This window comes from Scyliorhinus canicula, chromosome 1, assembly GCF_902713615.1.
Source record: "Scyliorhinus canicula chromosome 1, sScyCan1.1, whole genome shotgun sequence".
Lineage (NCBI taxonomy): Eukaryota > Metazoa > Chordata > Chondrichthyes > Carcharhiniformes > Scyliorhinidae > Scyliorhinus > Scyliorhinus canicula.
Genome location: NC_052146.1, coordinates 110461821 through 110480951, shown reverse-complemented (window position 1 = coordinate 110480951; position 19131 = coordinate 110461821). Strand labels below are relative to the sequence as shown.

At 49.2% G+C, this 19131-nt stretch overlaps 1 protein-coding gene across 2 annotated transcripts in view; it reads left to right on the top strand.

The window, feature by feature from the left end:
- LOC119966199 (mannosyl-oligosaccharide 1,2-alpha-mannosidase IA-like) overlaps positions 1 to 19131 on the top strand; it is a 345095-nt gene that overhangs the window by 214060 nt on the left and 111904 nt on the right. For both annotated transcript variants that reach the window (XM_038797530.1, XM_038797540.1), the window contains exon 3: positions 18789 to 18904. In XM_038797530.1, the coding sequence (XP_038653458.1) occupies positions 18789 to 18904 (116 nt within the window). The remainder of the gene's footprint in view (positions 1 to 18788; positions 18905 to 19131) is intronic.

Here is a 19131-nt window from a genome sequence, read left to right as displayed (position 1 = left end):
TCATTCGGTGCTGGACACCCAAGACCAGAGGGGTTGCGATTTTGATCAACAAGCGGATGCACTTTAAGGTGGGCAGTATAGTCTTGGACGGGGGGTCCGTTATGTCATGGTTAGTGGTAAGCTGGAGGGGAGGATGGTAGACTTGGTTAATGTGTACGCGTCAAATTGGCATGATTGCTGGGGAAGATACCTGACCTGGACTCGAACAAGTTGGTTATGGGAGGGGATTTTAATGCAATCATTGATCCCGGCCGGGACCGGTCTCGTTCAGAAACGGGTAGGGTGCCAGCAATGGCGAAGGAACTGATGGGGTTCATGGAGCAGATTTGGGGGGGGAGGGGGGTCGACCCATGGAGGTTTAGGCAGCCGACTGGGAAGGAGTTTTCTTTTTTAGTCGCATGTTCACCACATGGTTTATTTGAGCAGGGATTTACTGGCGGGTTGGTGGACACGGTATTCGGCCATCACTATTTCGGATCATGCCCCACACTGGGTGGAACTGCAAGTTAGTGAGGAGACCTTCCAGCGCCGGCAATGGTTAGAGGTGGGGTTGTTGGCGGACGAGGCAGTGTACGAGAGGCTGAGGAAATGTATGCAGAATTACCTGCAGGTTAATGACACGGGGGAAGTCTCGGCAGCAGTGTCTGGGAGGCGCTGAAGGTAGTGGTAAGAGGGGTGCTGATCACGATCCGGGCTCATAGGGACAGGACAGATAGGGCAGAAACATACCGAATGGTAAAGGAAATCTTGCAGATAAACAGGAGGTATGTGGTAACCCCAGGGGTGGAGCTCTTAGGGGAACATCGGCGGCTGCAGGCCGAGTTTGGGGTGTTGTCCACCGGTAAGGCAGTGGAGCAGCTTAGAAAGACGAGGGGTGCGTTTTACGAACATGGGGAGACGACCAGCAGAAATCTTACACAGCAGCTTAGGAAGAAGGAGGTGGCCGGGGAAATAGGGAAGGTGGTTGATGAGGATGGGAACTTGGTAGGGGAGTCGGCAGGGCTAAACAGGGCATTCAGTAGACTCTATAGCTCGGAACCCCCCATGGGGCCAGAGAGGATGAGACGCTTTTTGGATGGACTGACCTTCCCAAGAGTGGGTAGGGAGCTGGTGGATGGTCTGGGGGCCCCGATTAGGGCCTAAGAAATATTTGAGGGCTTGAAAGCAAAGCAGTCAGGTAAAGTCCCGGGTCCGGATCGGTACCCGGTGGAGTTCTATAAAACGTTCTCGGGGATATTGGGGCCGGTGCTGGTCAATGTTTTCAATGAGACAAGAGACAGAGTGGTGCTGCTCCTGACGATGTCACAGGGCACTATTTCGTTGATATTGAGGCGGGACAAGAACCCGGAGTTATGCGGGTCATACAGGCCGATCTCCCTGCTTAATGTGGATGCTAAGTTGCTGGTCAAACATTTGGCCTCCAGGATTGAAGACTGTGTGCTGGATGTTATTATGGAGGAACAAACCGGGTTTGTCAAGGGCATGCAGTTGGTGGCCAATATAAGAAGGCTGCTCAATGTGATCATGTTGCCCCCGGAGAATAGGGAGGTTGAGGTAGTTGTGGCAATGGATGCGGAAAAGGCATTCGACCGGGTGGAGTGGGACTATTTATGGGAGGTGCTGGAACGATTTGGGTTTGGTCAGGGCTTTATTGACTGGATCAGGCTGTTGTACCAGGCCCCGGAAGCTAGTGTTGGGACGACCTCGGACTATTTTAGACTGCACCGGGGGACAAGACAGGGGTGCCCCCTCTCCCCACTGTTATTCGCGTTAGCTATAGAGCCGCTGGCAATTGCTCTTGAGAGCTTCAAGGGGCTGGTTCGGGAGGGGGGGGAGGGGGGAAACATAGTCTCACTGTACACTGACGACCTGCTCTTATACGTATCGGATCCAGGGGTGGGGATGGGCGAAGTCTTGGTGATTTTGGGGGAATTTGGCCAGTTTTCGGGGTATAAATTGAATATGGCAAAGAATGAGATGCTTGTAGTTCAGGCGAGGGGTCAGGCGGGTCAGCTGAGGGAAACACCACACCAAATATCATCCCATCCCCCCCGCCACTCACGTCTCTCGGGCCCATCGACACCTGCCCATATAGGTTCCAATGACTGCGGCCCCTCCATCCAACTTGCTCCTGTTCACTAGCCAACATTACATTCGCTAGCGCAGAGGCCCCTTCCCCACACAAAAAAAACACAGCAGCTCCATAGCCCTCGCATATCACCTCTTCCAAACATTCTAGGCCCAAACCACCCCAGCCCCAACATCTATTACATAAAACAGTTAACCATAGTGTCCATAACGGGAAAGAACAACATAACATAAAGGGAAAAACCCAGTCAAAAATCATGAGAGTCCAAATTCCGTCCCATCCTAGGCCTTCTCCCTTCACGAACACATTGGATATTGGATATTATTTATTGTCGGGCGTACCAAGGTACAGTGAAAAGTATTTTTCTGCGAGCAGCTCAACAGATCATTAAGTACTTGGGGGGAAAAAAAGGAAATAAAAGAAAATACCTAATAAGGTACACAATGTAACTACATAAACACTGGCATCGGGTGAAGCAAATAGGGATGTAGTGTTAATGAGATCAGTCCATAAGAGGGTCGTTTAGGAGTCTGGTAACAGTGGAGAAGAAGCTGTTTTTGAGTCTGTTCATGCGTGTTCTCAGATTTCTGTATCTCCCGCCCAATGGAAGAAGTTGGAAGAGTGAGTAAGCCGGGTGGGAGGAATCTTTGATTATGCTGCCCCCTTTCCCCAGGCAGTGGGAGGTGTAGATGGGGTCAATGGATGAGAGGTAGGTTTGTGTGATGGACTGGGTTGTATTCACGACTCTGAAATTTCTTGCGGTCTTGGGGTTCCACCACTTCTCGAAGTAGTAGTCCCTGCCGTTGGGCTAATCCTCAGCTTTGCTGGGTATAGCACACCAAATCACACATTGCATTTATACAGCGCTGCTTTAGCTCAACCAAAGGCTTCCTGTCTCCTTGCCAACTCCGTTGTCAAGTACTGGTATATAGTTATACCGTTTCCATCCTACTCCACCTCCTATTTCTGCTTTGCCCACCTCTGCACCTTCTCCTTCACTTGAAAATTGTGAAAACAGACGATCGCAGCTCTCGGCAGTTCAATCGTTCTCAGTTTTGGCAGAATTTGTACTGGGAGGAATCCTCCCCCTCCCCTGTTGAGGTGAACTGGTCACTGTGCCAAGAAAATGCCTCCTCCACCCCCTTCAATTTCTCTCCTTGCTCCTGCATCACAATCCAAGTCTGCCCCAACTCCCCTCTCATCGGGGCGAGTGTCTCTCTCACCCACCCCTTAAGCGAGGGCATCATCTCTGTCTGATGCCTTTCAGAACAGCTGCTCCAATTCCCCAGCCGTATTTTCCGTTGTGATGGCTGTGGCCCCACCTGATGGGCTCTCTTCCGCCATCTTTACTCCCACTACACTCCTCACCCACGCTTCACGGTGGGCTTTTGCTTGCTCCTTTTCCCTCTATTCTTTTTTTCTGGTTTTTGACATTCCCTATATTCCCCAGACCTTCACACAGCTTCCCCCAGAAGAATTTTCCCAAAACTCGGTGTAAAGGGACTAAAAAAAGACTACTGACAGGAGCCACCAAACATGCAACCTCCACCTACATGCCGCAACCAGAAGCCTCAATTGAGAAACTTCTTAAAGCAGTACTAAGTTGCCGTCGCTATTCTGCCATTTTAGAAAATTTGTTAAACTGTTACCCGTACAGTGCATACAATGCCCTCAAAATCCTCCAGCATTTTCTGGCAATGGAAAGCTACTGCCAGCACTCTGTAGGATGTTTGGAGGGTGGAAGAATTTAACCACCCCACCCCAGTGTCCTGAATCCTGGAGATGATCCAGCACTGGCTAGTTAATTGCCTTATAAGCGGCTGCACGGCGGCGCAGTGGTTAGCAGTGCTGCCTCATGGCGCCGAGGTCCCAGGTTCGATCCCGACTTTGGGTCACTGTCCGTGTGGAGTTTGCACATTCTCCCCGTGTTTGCGTGGGTTTCGTCCCCACAATCCAAAGATGTGCAGGGTAGGTGGATTGGTCACGCTAAATTGCCCCTTAATTGAAAAAACTTAATGGGTACTCCTAAATTTATTTTTGTAAAAATTGCCATATAAGCAATTAGACCATAAGACATAGTAGCAGAATTAGGCCACTTGGCCCATTGAGTCTGCTCCGCCATTCAATCATCGCTGATATTTTCTCATCCCCATTCTCCTGCCTTTTCCCCATCACCCCTGATCCCCTTATTAATCAAGAACCTATCTATCTCTGTCGTAAAGACTCGTGGTGAATTGGCCTCCACATCCTTCTGCGGCAAAGAGTTCCACAGATTCACCACCCTCTGGCTGAAAAAAATTCCTCCTCATCTCTGTTTTAAAGGATCGTCCCTTTAATCTGAGATGGTGTCCCTTGGTTCTAGTTTTTCCTGCAAGTGGAAACATCCTCTCCACGTCCACTCTATCCAGGCCTCGCAGTATCTTGTACGTTTCAATAAGATCCCCTGTCATCCTTCTGAACTCCAACGAGTACAGACCCAGAGTCCTCAAACGTTCCTCATACGACAAGTTCTTCAATCCAGGGATCATTTTTGTGAACCTCCTCTGGACCCTTTCCAAGGCCAGCACGTCCTTTCTTAGATATGGGGCCCAAAACTCTCAATACTCCAAATGGGGTCTGACCAGAGCCTTATACAGCCTCAGACGTACATTCCTGGTCTTGTATTCTAGCCCTTTTGACATGAATGCTAACATTACATGTGCTTTCTTAACTGCCGACTGAACCTGCACATTAACTTCAAGAGAATCGTGAACAAGGACTCCCAAGTCCCTTTGTGCTTCTGCTTTCCGAAGCATTCCTAAGCAATTCCCCATTTAGAAAATAGCCTATGCCTAGATTCCTCCTTCCAAAGTGCACAACCTCACACTTTTCCACATTGTATTTCATTTGCCATTTCATTGCCCACTCTCCTAGCTTGGCCAAGTCCTTCTGCAGCCCCCTTGCTTCATCAATACTACCTGTCCCTCTACGGATCTTTGTATCATCTGAAACTTAGCAACAGTGCCTTCAGTACCTTCTTCCAGATCATTAATGTATATTGTATAACTGGCTCATGCTCGTACGGATCCATTGGTCTTCAATACTGGGACCACTTGTCTGGCCCAATCCGCAAAGTGGATGGAGCGGATGATGCCCAAATGCCCTAACCGGTCCAGCTCTTGGTCGACCTTGAGGCACAGTGTGTAAGGAACTGGGTGGAAATACTGGGGTTGAGCATTCTGGCTGATCACCGAAACCGCTTCCCCAGTGTCGAGTTCCAAATCAGTGGGGTGGTTTTGTGAGGGCCACAAAGAATCCAACACGAGTTTGCTGAATCGAAAGAAATAACTTCTTTTACAATTCCATATATACAACAGCAGCAGTACTCCACCACTACTCACTCCTCTCTAGCTGGTCCACACTGGCCAGCTCTATTTATGCAGGGACCTGCTAATGATTTCTCCACGCCCCCCTCATTGGGGAAGCTCATACTCATACTCACTAAGGATTGTGGGATTGCCATTAGTCCCCAGGCAGCAGTAATCAGGCAGGTTATAACCTCTCTGTCTATCTGTCTCTCTCTCTGTGTCTCTCTCTCTCTCTCCCTGTCTCCCCCCCCCCCCCCAAAATCGGAGGTGTTCTGTGTCTCCATGTCAGAGTCCAAAGCCTCTGTCGCCTCGGCGTCCCCAGGTTCTGCGATGACCTGCGCATGCTTTGAGTGTGGCACCAGAGGAAGATCATGAGGATGAATCTCCACTGTGCCTGGGCGGGGAATATTTGGAAGAGACGGCCTTCTGGACCGAATGTTCTCTACATGCTTGCGCTGGAGACGACCTTGAGCTTGCACCTGATAAGAGATCATCGAAAGATAACACCGATCACCAGGCACAAACTGTCGAATTGGCCGATGCCGAGAAAGGCCATGCCTCTCCTGTTCTTGAGTGCCGCATACTTTTGTGCCAGTGGCCCGGGAAAGCCACGCTAAGGCGGTTGCGAAGTCTCTGGCCCATTAGGAATTCCGCGGGACTTACCCCAGTCACCGCATTTGGAGTGGTCCTATACCAAAACAAAGAAACGAACCAGTCTAGTGTTCACAGACCAGGAAGACTGTTTCTTTAGGCCCCATTTGAATGTCTACACTGTGCGCTCCGCCAACCCATTGGAAGCCGGGTGGTATGGAGCGGTGCGGATATGGCATATGCTGTTCATCTTCTGGAATCTCGCTAAATCCTCACTTGTGAAAGGAGTGCCGGTGCCTGTGACGAGCACCTCGGGGAGACCATGCGTACTGAAAGACAATGGCATTTTCTCGATCCTTGCGCAGGACGTCATGCACCTTCTTTGCACCTCTAGCCCATTAGATTGGGCAACGATTAATAATAGGAACATGGATCCTTGAAAAGGGCCAGCGAAATCTGCATGCAAGCGCGCCCAAGGCCGCCCTGGCCATTCCCAGTGATGTCAGGGCTCGGCCGGTGGAAGCTCCTGATGCTCCTGACAAATGGAGCAGTTTTAGGCCACCTTCTCAATGTCTGCATCGAGGTCTGGCCACCAGACATAATTCTGGGCCAACATTTTCATTTTGATCACACCCGGATGCCCATTGTGCAAGTCCTTTAGCATCAGCTCCTGTCCTTTTTCCGGGAAGACCACATGCGTCCCCCACAAGAGGATACCGTCTTCCATGCTAAATTCTGACAGCTTGGAGTAAAATGCCCGCAACTCGCCTGGGAGCTGTCCATGCTGCCCGCCATACAGGACTATGCCAAACTTTTGACAGGACTGGATCCATCTGAGTCCACTCGTGGATCTGCGATGCCATGACGGGTAAGGCGTCCATAAAATTTAGGGTTGCAACCACCTCACCAGTCGTGGGGGTCAACATGGGGCCGGTCGACATTCGCTATCTGGATCCCAGTTTTTTGCTCTGGAAAATGCTCGTAGGCAGCGAGCAACAAAGCCCAGCGCTGGATCCGTGCAGACGCAATGGACGGAATTGGCTTATCCTCTTGGAAAAGTCCAAGCAGAGGCTTATGATCAGTCATGATAGTGAAGTGGTGGCCATAAACAAACTGATGGAAGCGTTTCACTGCAAAGACCACCGCCAGGCCCTCCTTCTCGATCTGTGTGTACTTCTTTTCCGGTGCAGTAAATGTGCGGGAGGCGAAAGCTATCAGCAGCTCGGCTCTTTTCTCTATCTTTTGGGACAGAACGGCCCCAATACCATATGGGGATGCATCACACGTGATTAGCAAAGGCTTTTCAGGATCATAGTGGGTTAGTAAGCCAGACGACGACAATTGCTGTTTCACCCGCTGGAAAGCGGTTTCTTGCGGCTGACCCCAAACCCGTGTGTGATTCTTCTTCAACAGAAGGTGCAACGGGGCCAGCATAGTTGCCAGATTGAGGAGGATCTTCCCGGAATTGTTTAAAAGGCTGAGAAAAGAACAAAGATGCGAAGCATCAGTCGGGGCGGAGGCCTGTTGAATTGCGCGCACCTTCTCTGCGACGGGGTGCAAACCTTCGTGGTCCACCTGATAACCCAGGTAGACCACTACCTTCGCCTGAAAGACGCACTTTGTACGACATAAACTGACTCCAGCCTCTGAGATGCGTCTAAGGACAGCCTCCAAATTTTCCAAATGTTCCTGCTCCTCCGTCCCTGTAATCAAAACGTTGTCTAAGTAAACAGCGACATGTGGTAAACCTCTCAAGATGCCTTCCATGACACGCAGGCAGTGGATACTCTAAAAGGCAACCATGTATATTCATACAGGCCCCGGTGCGTATTAATAGTTACATATGGCTGGGAGGCAGGGTCCAGCTCCAACTGTAGGTAGGCATGGCTCGTATCTAATTTTGTGAACGAGAATCTGCCTGCAGGCTTCGCGTCGAGATTTTCTATGCAGGGCATTGGATATCGGTCAAGCCGGGAAGCCGAATTCACTAAGTTTTATAGTCGCCGCACAAGCAAACCGTGGCATCTGGCTTCATTACCGGTATAATTGGCGCTCCCCAGTCAGCGAAACGGACGGACCTGATAATACCCAAGGACTCCAAACGAGTGTGCTCCGCTTCTACCTTCTCGAGCAAGGCGACTGGTCTGTTGCCGAGGAATGGCATGTGCACCTGATAACCGAGGTAGCCTCGCTCCTCGTTGCGACGTCCCACTTGATTTTGGGGGCTGCCATCCTGGAACGTTGGATTGGGGGAAACTCTGCAGTCACTCCAGGGTGAGTCATGGCGACATCCACGGAACCTGTGGTGGGTTCCTGCTTGCGAAAACCCCGGCTGATCACTTCCGGTTGCGGATGGCCGGCGGTCCTGTCGACGGCTGATAGTGAGAACCACTAGGCCCTGGAGTTCCTGAGGCCGTGCTCGGCACTCTCCCTGAAGAATATGATGCTCACTGCTCTCTGGAGGGTCAGTGGAGTCTCCATCAATAATTTGCGTTGAGGATGACTTCCAGTGGCGGCTATGAGGGAGTAAGTCGCACATTTGGTGGCTCTCGCTCCAGTCTGACTTTAAGACCCTTTTCCCTGCCTTTTTTGAACTTTTGAGCCCTGGAGTGAAAAACAATAGCACTCTAGATCTGAATCCATACAGAGTTGTATGGACTTAAGGAGCAGAAAGGAGCGAAAGCAGGCGAAGAAGGGGCTGAACAAAGGTGGTGTGGAAGCTCAAGTGGGAGGAAAGATGGCTGATGAACGGACCACGGAATGGACGGTACAGGCAGCACTGGACAACTTGCAAGAGAGCTCTGCAGCACTGAAGCGGGATAATTTGGAACTGCTCCAGAAAGCAGTGGAGCGACTGGACCAGAGGCTGGATGCTCAGGATAAAAAGGTCCAGGCACTGGAGAAGCCAGTGGAAGTGCAGGCGGATTTCCAAATGGTAGTGGACGTGGAAATTAGTAAGTTGAAGGAGCAGCAAGCAAGGTTGATGGACAAGCTGGAGGACCTGGAAAACAGGTCTCGCCGGCAGAATCTGAGAATCATTGGGCTCCCGGAGGGGACCGAGGGAGTGGATGCCACGGCATATGTGGCAGACATGTGGCAGAAGCCGGTGGGGGGGAGGGGAGGGGGAGGGGGGGAGGGGGAGGGGTGGAGGGGGGGGGGAGGGGGGGTGGTGGAGGGGTGGAGGGGGGGGGGGGAGGGGGGGGTGGTGGAGGGGGGGTGGAGAGGGGGGGGGAGGGGGGGGTGGAGGGGAGGGGGGGAGGGGGGGGTGGAGGGGAGGGGAGGGGTGGAGGGGAGGGGAGGGGGGGGGTGGAGGGGGGGGGGGGTGGAGGGGGGGGGGGGGGGGTGGAGGGGGGGGGGGTGGAGGGGGGGGGGGGGGTGGAGGGGGGGTGGAGGGGGGGGGGGGGTGGAGGGGGGGGGGTGGGGGGGGGGGGTGGAGGGGGGGGGGGGGGGTGGAGGGGGGGGGGGTGGAGGGGGGGGGGGGGGTGGAGTGGAGAGATGGGCGGTCCTAGTGAATGTTTACGCTCCAAACTGGGATGATGTAGATTTCATCAAAAGGCTGCTGGTGAAAATCCCCGACTTGGATTCGCACAAGTTGATTATGGGTGGGGACTTTAATACAGTCCTCGACCCCGACCTGGACCGGTCGTGCTCCAGAACAGGCAGGGTCCCGGCAATGGCAAGAGAACTGAGGGTTTATGGAACAAATGAGGGGGGGGGGTGGATCCCTGGAGAATCTGCCGGCCGACGGGGAAGGAGTTCTCGTTCTATTCACATGTTCACAAGGTCCATTCCGTGGTCCGTTCATCGGCCATCTTTCCTCCCACTTGAGCTTCCACACCACCTTTGTTCAGCCCCTTCTTCGCCTGCTTTCGCTCCCTTCTGCTCCTTAAGTCCATACAACTCTGTATGGATTCAGATCTAGAGTGCTATTGTTTTTCACTCCAGGGCTCAAGGTTGATTTCTCGAGGAAATAAGGGCTATGGGGAGAGAGCGGGTAAATGGAGTTGAAATCAACCATGATTGAATGGTGGAGTGGACTCGATGGGCCGAATGGCCTTACTTCCACTCCTATGTCTTATTGTCTTATGGTCTTTATTCTCGTGTTTACTTCTTTATTATGAGTAGGGACTATTTGGAGGGGGTGAGGGATACAGAATACTCGGCGATCACTATTTCGGACCATGCTCCACATTGGGTCGACCTGGTCTGCAAAGAAAGTTACCAGCCCCCACAATGGAGGTTAGAGGTGGGATTGTTCGCAGAGGAGAGGGTGTGTGAGAGAGTGGGGAAATGCATGCAGGACTACCTGCAGGTCAACGATACAGGGGAAGTCTCAGCAGCGGTGCTCTGGGAGGCGCTGAAGGCGGTGGTGAGAGGGGAACTGATCTCAATCCGAGCCCACAGGGACAGAACGGATAGGGCAGAGATGGACAGACTGGTGCAGGAGATGACACTGACAGATAGGGAATATGCGGGCTCCCCGAGGGCAGAGCTACTTGGGGAACGACGGAGACTGCAGGCGGAGCTGGGAGCGCTATTCACTGGGAAGGCCGTAGAGCAACTCAAAAAGGTTAGGGGCGCGGTGTATGAGTATGGGGAGAAAGCCAGCAGAATGCTTGCACAGCAACTTGGGAAGAAGGAAGCGGCCAGGGAGGTAGGGACGGTAGTGGACGGGGCAGGGAACCGGGTGGGAGACCCGGTAGAACTGAACAGGGTATTCAGGGACTTTTACAGTAAGTTGTATACCTCAGAACCCCCGATGAGGCGCTTCTTAGATGGGCTGATCTTCCCAAAGGTGGGCAGGGGGATGGTAGAGGGGCTGGGGGCCCCGATTAGAGCTGAATAAGTAAAAGGGGGCCTGAAGGTCATGCAGTCGGGTAAAGCCCCAGGGCCGGACGGGTATCCAGTGGAGTCCTACAAAATGTTTGCGGGTATACTGGGGCCGGTGCTGATTAGGGTGTTTAACGAGGCAAGGGACAATGGGGTGCTACCCCCGGCGATGTCGCAAGCCACCATCTCGCTGATATTAAAACGGGATAAGGATCCGGAGGTCTGTGGGTCCAAAAGGCCAATCTCCCTGATCAATGTAAATGCTAAAACTGCTGGCCAAGATCCTGGCATCCAGAATTGAAGGCTGCGTACCGGACGTGATTGTGGAGGACCAAACGGGGTTTGTTAAGGGCAGGCAGCTGGTAGCCAATCTAAGAAGGCTACTCAATGTGATTATGATGCCCCAGAGGGCAGAGAGGTGGAGGTAGTGGTGGCAATGGATGCCGAAAAGGCTTTTGACCGGGTGGAGTGAGACTATTTATGGGAGGTGCTGGGACGGTTTGGGTTTGGAGAGGGCTTTGTGGACTGGGTTAAACTGCTATATTAGGCCCCGGAGGCTAGTGTAAGGACGAACAGAACGACATCTGAGTATTTTAGACTACACCGCGGGACAAGACCGGGGTGCCCCCTCTCTCCACTGCTGTTTGCGTTGGCCATAGAACCCGCGGGTAAAGAGGGGGATGCTGGAACGGAACCGTAGCGGGGGGGGACTGGCGTTGCCGAACCTCAGCAACTACTGCTGGGCGGCTAACATAGCCATGATAAGGAAATGGATGGTGGGTACAGGGTCGGTTTGGGAGAGGGTGGAGGCTACTTCGTGCAGGGGCACCAGCTTGGCAGCCCTGATCACGGCTCCCCTGCCGCTCCCGCCGGCCAGGTACTCCACCAGCCCTATAGTGGTGGCGGCTTTGCGGATTTGGGGCCAATGGAGGAAGCATGCGGGGGAAGTGGGAGCGTCGGTCTGGTCCCCAATATGTGACAACCACCGATTTCTCCCGGGGAAGATGGATGGCGGGTTTCGAGCGTGGCGGAGGGCGGGGGAGGGAAGGATGGGCGACTTGTTCCTGGAAGGGAGCTTCGCGAACATGAGGGCGCTGGAGGAGAAGTTCGGGCTGGCGAGGGGGAATGACTTTTGGTACTTGCAGGTGCGGGATTTCCACGCCTTCCACCAAGGGGGAATCCAGGATAGGGTAATTTCCAGGGTTGAGGTAGGAGAGGGGAGAGTCTCAAATATTTCTAAGGAGCTTATGGGAGCGGAGGACACGGGGACCGAGGAACTGAAATTCAAGTGGGAGGAGGAGGTTGGTGGGGAGTTGGAGGGAGGCGTATGGGCAGACGCTCTGAGGAGGGTAAATGCAACCACAACATGCGCCAGGCTCGGCCTGATTCAGTTCAAGGTGGTTCACCTGGCCCACATGACGGTGGCCTGGATGAGCAAATTCTTTGGGCTGGAGGACAAGTGTGCTAGATGTGGGAGAGGACCAGCGAACCATGTCCACATGTTCTGGGCGTGTCCAAAACTCAGGGGATACTGGCAGGGATTTGCGGACGTCATATCCCGGGTACTGAAAACAAGGGTGGCGATGAGTCCAGAGGTGGCGATTTTTGGGGTGTCGGAGGACCCGGGAGTTCAGGAGGGGATAGAGGCCGACGTTGTGGCCTTTGCTTCCCTGATAGCCCGGTGACAAATACTGTTGGCCTGGAGGGACACAAGCCTCCAAAGACCGAAGTATGGCTGTCGGACATGGTGAGCTTTCTCTGCTTGGAAAAAAATCAAGTTCGCCTTACGAGCATCACTATCGGGGTTCGCCCGGAGTTGGCAACCATTCATCAACTTCTTCGCGGGGAACTAATCATCAATTGGGGGGGGGGGAGAGAATATGCGGGTCTATCTGCGAGAGTGGTACTGTTATTTGCACTATGTTTTTTGTAATTGGTATCTGCACTCTAATGTATATTGTTACTGTTTACAATGCCAAAAATACCTCAATAAAATTGACTGTTTTAAATAAAATAAATAATTTGCATTGAGTCTCTCGGTCCCATAGCCCACAGACAAAATGGTCCTACAGGGATTCTGCCAAGATGGCTCCAAATTCACCGGGGGCAACGAGTGTCCGCAGGTGCTGCACTGTAGGATTCTATGAAATTGTTGTCCTTATAACAGGTTTATGGTAATTAACAAAGACAAGCGAAATGAAGATGGTATAGTTTAAAAAAAAAGTACCCAATTCATTTTTTCCAATTAAGAGACAATTTAGCGTGGCCAATCCACCTATCCTGCACATCTTTGGGTTGTGGGGGTGAGACCCACGCAAACACAGGAAGAATGTGCAAACTCCACACGGACAGTGACCCAGAACTGGGCTCAAACCTAGGACCTCGGTGCTGTGAGGCAGCAGTGCTAACCACTGGGCCACCATGCTGCCCCAAAGACAGTACAGTTTTAACATGTTACAATGTAGAACACATGGCCTGATAAAAAGTGAAAACGGCCAATATTAACTTTTGGATGGTATTTGGAGATATAACCAAGTGCCAAATATTAAAGGGCTATTGGGAGAGGAGGATCGTGGGCTGAAATGGATAGCTCTTACAAAGAACCAGTATTGGCATGATGGGCCAATGGCCTTGTGTGCTTTATGGTTCTACAGATGAAACACCATATGTGGGATACAGTCACCTATTCTGCTCCACGCCACACACCTCCCCCACCACCCTAGTAATTTTGAGAGTGCTAGAGTGTGAAGCCATAATCAACTTAACATAGGAAATATACGGAATCATTTTTGCTATCTAATAACTGGGCAAATACTTTAGTCAAGAATGCTGAAATCTTGGACCTAAGAACACTGCGCTTGGAATTTGTGATGTAAATAATAATAGAGGCTGTCAGCTTTCTCAGTTATAATAGAGGAAATCTCACAGCAACTGCTGCAATAGATATGCACAGCCAATTGAGGAAGTCCAGAAGTTTCTGTCAGAGATGCTGTGCTCTGATGCACTATTACAGTTCTTCCCAATGGACTCTGCACTAAAATAACCACAATGATGTATTTTCCCACTACAACAAGAATGGAGAATTCTGGAACCGAGGATTCTGGAAAACACAGCAGGTTTGCCAGCATCTATTCGGAGATAAATAGCTCTGTTACTCTCCAAATAGCTGCTGGCAGACGTGCTGAGTGTTTCCAGCATCCTGTCTCTGATTCCAGCATATGCAGTATTTTGCTTATTTCAGTATTTTCCCTCTTGTTCGACACTAAAAATGATTGCAAAAATTCGGGCTGGTACATTTGGTAGTGAGTTTTTAAATTGTGTGATGAGTCGTGATTATTCTTGAAAAATGTCTCTGGCCCTGAAAAATCAAGTTTGCAAGTGTATCCTCAAATAAATATAGGATATATTTTATTTTTACCTTTTGTACAGAACAGAGTTTGTGATGAGAATAATGGTGATGCTATCTACGCTTGCTATAATGGAGGAAATCTGACAGCAACTTCTGGAGATTGTTTTGACTTATTTTTCTTTTTTCTTGCTTCCTGCACTTAATTAAATCTAATTTATATATTTCCTGCTTTATACATTCTGATTTAGATACCTTGGGCTATTTTTTTTTCTATCGAAGAGTCTGGCTCACGGATTTTAATTCAACCCACACTGAAATAAAGGGCCCTGTCAATGCAGCAGAGGGGGAGGAGCAGGATTGAATACGGAACCAACTTCAGAAGCAAGGTGGTCATTGAGGTGGGCCAATGCCCAGGCAGGCTGATTAGAAGGCCAGTCTCTGCAACGTTGTCCCAGTTATTTTAAAAACTGTTAGGCCCTCTAGCCATTGTTCCTTGTACCTTCTCACTGCCCTCCCCCACTCTCCTCATGTCCCCATCATACCAATCATGGCCCTTCCATACTCTCTTCTACCTCTATGCTCGCTAACACAGTATGCATTCTGTGCAGAATCAATAAGCCATAGTAACAATGGCAAGTTTGAATTCCTGATTGGGGGAAAAAAAATACCCATTCCGAAATCTGCTTTGAAAAGACCCACTACTCTTGTTACACTGTAAAAGTATCAATCAGACAGAACCGTTCATAGTTGCAATACAAGCTTTCACTTGCTTAACACCACTGAATCTTGTCCAAATAAACAGACAGACATTGACAAAGTAGTAGCACAGTGGGGTCACTGTTGTTTCAAGCTCCAGGATCCCAGATTCGATTCCCGGCTTGGGTCACTGTCTGTGCAACGTCTGCACGTTTTCCCTGTGTCTGTGTGGGTTTCGTCCGGGTGCTCTGGTTTCCTCCCACAAGTTCCAAAAGACGTGCTGTTAGGCAATTTGGGCATTCTGAATTTTCCCTGTGCACCCGAACAGGTGTCTTGAATGTGATGCTAAGGGGCATTTCACAGTAACTTCATTGCAGTCTTAATGTCAACCTACTTGTGACAATAAAGATTATTATAAAAAAAGCACATGAAGAAATAACTTATTATATCCTCATAAAGCTATCAGTCAAGCAAAGCAAACACTCCATTTACAACTGCCAAAACAGAACCCTGCATAACTAACTTATTTCTGAGTCTTGGAGCTCAGCCAGCTGTTCCTAATGAGGCCATCTGGGAACTGTATAAACAGAGACAGATGACCTTATACTAGGTTTGCAGGTGCCATTGACGACACGGGTAAGAGTATTTAAATTTGCCTTTTAAAAGGTTTCCTAATCCAGACTACGATACATGACTCTTGGGGCCTGTGAACCACGTCATCAGGATGCTGGCAAGACTCCACAAAAATTGAGGGCTGAGGGATTATGAGGTGCTGTGCTAGGTATTTAAACTTGTATCTCTCTGCTTCTCCACATCCCTCAGCATCTTGCATGACTTTACTGGTTATTGGAATATTTTACAGGAATGTTGTGTGGCAAAGTAGTTTGGATATCACTTGAGACCTGATTGGACGAATGTCTTGAAGAGAAACATCACATTTAACTGCTGGCCCAATTTCCCCTAGGTCTGTGTTCTAAATGACACAGCACACCCGAAATGCTGCTGTGCCTAACCTGTTGTGAAGCTGATTCTATTTGTAGATTAAAGTCACATTATTGGCCAAACACTCCCAAGCACAGAGCCACCCTCGAGCAGATCCTAGTGCTTGGATTGGGAGAGAAGAGTCAGCTACAATTATTGGAATTTTTTGACTGCTGTAAAAAGGAGTCCGAAAGTAACCTTGGCATGTGCCCGCTGTTAAGGGTAAAGAGGATGGACTTTCACAGAAGGTTGAAGGGAATTGGGTTTATTGCTTCTGGGACAACTTGAAAAAGGACCTTGCTTGCTGAAGGTACAGAAACATGAGGGGACCAAGAATGTCTCTGAAAGCTTCATTTGAATGACTGATTCCACCCACTTCTGAGGAAAGTTATAGGAATCTAGAAGCACTGTGAAGAGGGCGGACACATGGCATAATTTGTGTTTGGGATTCTATTTACTGTGCTTTGAACATGGGGAATAAGTGCACCCTGAGCTCTAATCATAGGGAAATAAGGTTAATGGTTTACTTGTGCCTTGAGGTTTCTGTTTTCCTGTTTACTGAATTGAATGATACCAGCTGCAATATGCTGACAGGTAAAAAATTATGGGGTAATAGAGAAATTTGAGCCATCAGAAAGCATTTAGCCTGAATAAACTGGTACGGTATTGTGGCAGAAGAATGCATATGCAGGAAATCTGAAGTAAAACAGAAAAATGCTGCAATAAGGTCTGCATCTGTGGAGAGACAATTCGGGTTGATGACCTTTCACCAAAAGTGAAAAAAGTTAATGATGTAACAAATTTTAAGTACTGAAACGAGGAAAGTGGGGAGAAAATAACAAAAGGGAAAAAGAGGGTTAGTAAAGGGCTGGGTCTGGCAGAGATGTAAATGCCCATAGCTGATTCGCTATCAGCAGCTCTTGTCTGGGGGAAAAAAAAATGATGGTTCTGATTTGGAACTGTTGAACTTAAATGTTGAGCCCAGAAGGCTGTACCTAATACAAAGTTTGAGCTTCCATTAGCTTCAAAAGAAATGTTATAGGCACAGAAATTGTTCAAGTGGGTGTGTGGTGCAGAATTAAAATGATGTGACCAGAAGCTCAGAATTGCCCTTGCAGACCGATTGCAGGTGTGCTCTAATGCAATTACCCAATCTCTGTTTTGTCTCCCTGGTGTAGAGGAGATTGAGTGGGGATGCAGTATACTAAAGTGAAAGAAATACAAATAAATAGCATTTTCACCTGGAAAGGGTATTTGGAGCCCCGAATGGTGGCAAGGGAGGAGGTAAAAAGGCACTAGTTTGTATCTTCTGCGCTTGCTTTGGAGGTTGCCATGGAAAGGGATTCATAGAATCCCATCAGTGCTGAAGGAGGCCATTTGACCCATCAAGCCTGTACCGGCCCTCTCAAAGAGCGCCCTACCTAAGCCTAGACCCCCACCATATCCCTGTAACCCTACCTAGGGGCAATTTAGCATAGCCAGTCCACCTAACCTGCACACCCTTGGACTGTGGGAGGAAACCGGAGCACCCAGAGGAAACCCACAGTCACCCAAGGTAGGAATCGGACCCAGGTCTCTGGTGCCGTGAAGCAGCAGTGCCAACCCTGTGCCACCATGAGGCTGCTTTTGGATTGATTGGAGATGATTGACAAATGGAGCAGGGTGTTGAGGAGAGAACAGTTTCTATGGCATGCTGAAAGGGGAGGGGGTGGTATGTTGGGTAATGACACAGGATGCTCCATTGAACGTGAAGACTGGGGTGGATTGGGTTTTTCTGGAATTGGAAACTCAAGAAATAGCACCACCTCTTTAGATTAGGCACTTTACAGTGGACTCTGACAATTCTCAGGTCATAACTACTGCTCCTATTTTCTTCAGACAGCAGCTATTGGTAATGATCCTGTTATTGCCAATTCTACCTATTTTAGCTCATCTTTTGTTTCTTTCCTTCTATTATCACAGCCTTTTGCCATGCATGTCATCTTTCTCATTTGGACTCTCCTGCCTTCTGCTGTATCATAGACCTTTATTTTTGTTCTTTCCTCTTTCGTTACTACTATACTTGTTTAAGACTTTGTTCATTTCTGATGATAGGCTATCCAGCTGAAACATAACTTTCTTTCTCTCTCCACAAGCTGCTTCACGGCTTGCAACATTGTCCTAATGTGAAAGTTACAATTAAGTCACCGGTTGCCTTTAAAGAGCTTGAAAAGGAATTTTGCCTTCATAGCATCATACAGCACAGAGTAGTTTTATTTCAAAATACCTTTAAGCTTTAAGATTTTGGATACTTTATGTTTGTCTTTGTTCTCAATCTTGTTTCGAGACCTTCAATTCTTTGGTCATTTGGCCCTATGCTGATGTCTTTTTTCATATAAGGTGCACTGGACGCCTTTGCCTCTAAGAAAGTCCTTTTCTACAGTTGCTTTCCTATTGCCCTGAGTGTCAAAGTTCAATTTACTGCTGCATTGTATATTTTGTGATCTTTCCGAAGAATTATTTATTGGGCGACACGGTCCCAGGTTTGATTTCAGGCTTGAGTCACTGTCTGTGCGGTCTGCATATTCTCCCCGTGCCTACGTGGGTTTCTTCCAGGTGCTCCAGTTTCCTCCCACAAGTCCCGAAATACGTACTTGTTAGGTGAATTGGACATTCTGAATTCTCCCTCTGTGTATCCGAATAGGTGCCAGAGTGTGGCGACTGGGGGCTTTTCACAGTACCTTCATTGCAGTGTGAATGTAAGCCTACTTGTGACAATAATAAAGATTATTATTATTGTTTTTTATTCCTGTTATTTGGTTTTGATTTAATGACAAAGTAAAACTAATATAGAGATGAAAGATTATGCTATAACAATTATTAAAGTGTTAGTGGTTGATGAAACCCCATTATTGTCTTACTACAGGCGGACTTCTGGGAGCTACAATTGTAGATTCTTTGGACACGCTGTACATCATGGGTCTTCAGGAAGAGTTTAGAGAAGCCAGAGAATGGGTGGAAACCAACCTGGACTTCAGTGTGGTGAGTTTGCTGAGAGAAAACTCTAGCTGTCATTCAGTGGGTTTTAATCAGATGTAGAAATGGTGTCAATTGATTGCCAATGTTTAACCCTTGTGCTAAAATTGATGATGGAATTAGGGAGATGACAAAAGATGAGTGAGCCTGACATCAGTTGTGGATATAGTCTATAATGCAGGAAAAAATGCTCATCTTGAAAGCATGTGTTAATTGAGAATGCTCAGCCCTCC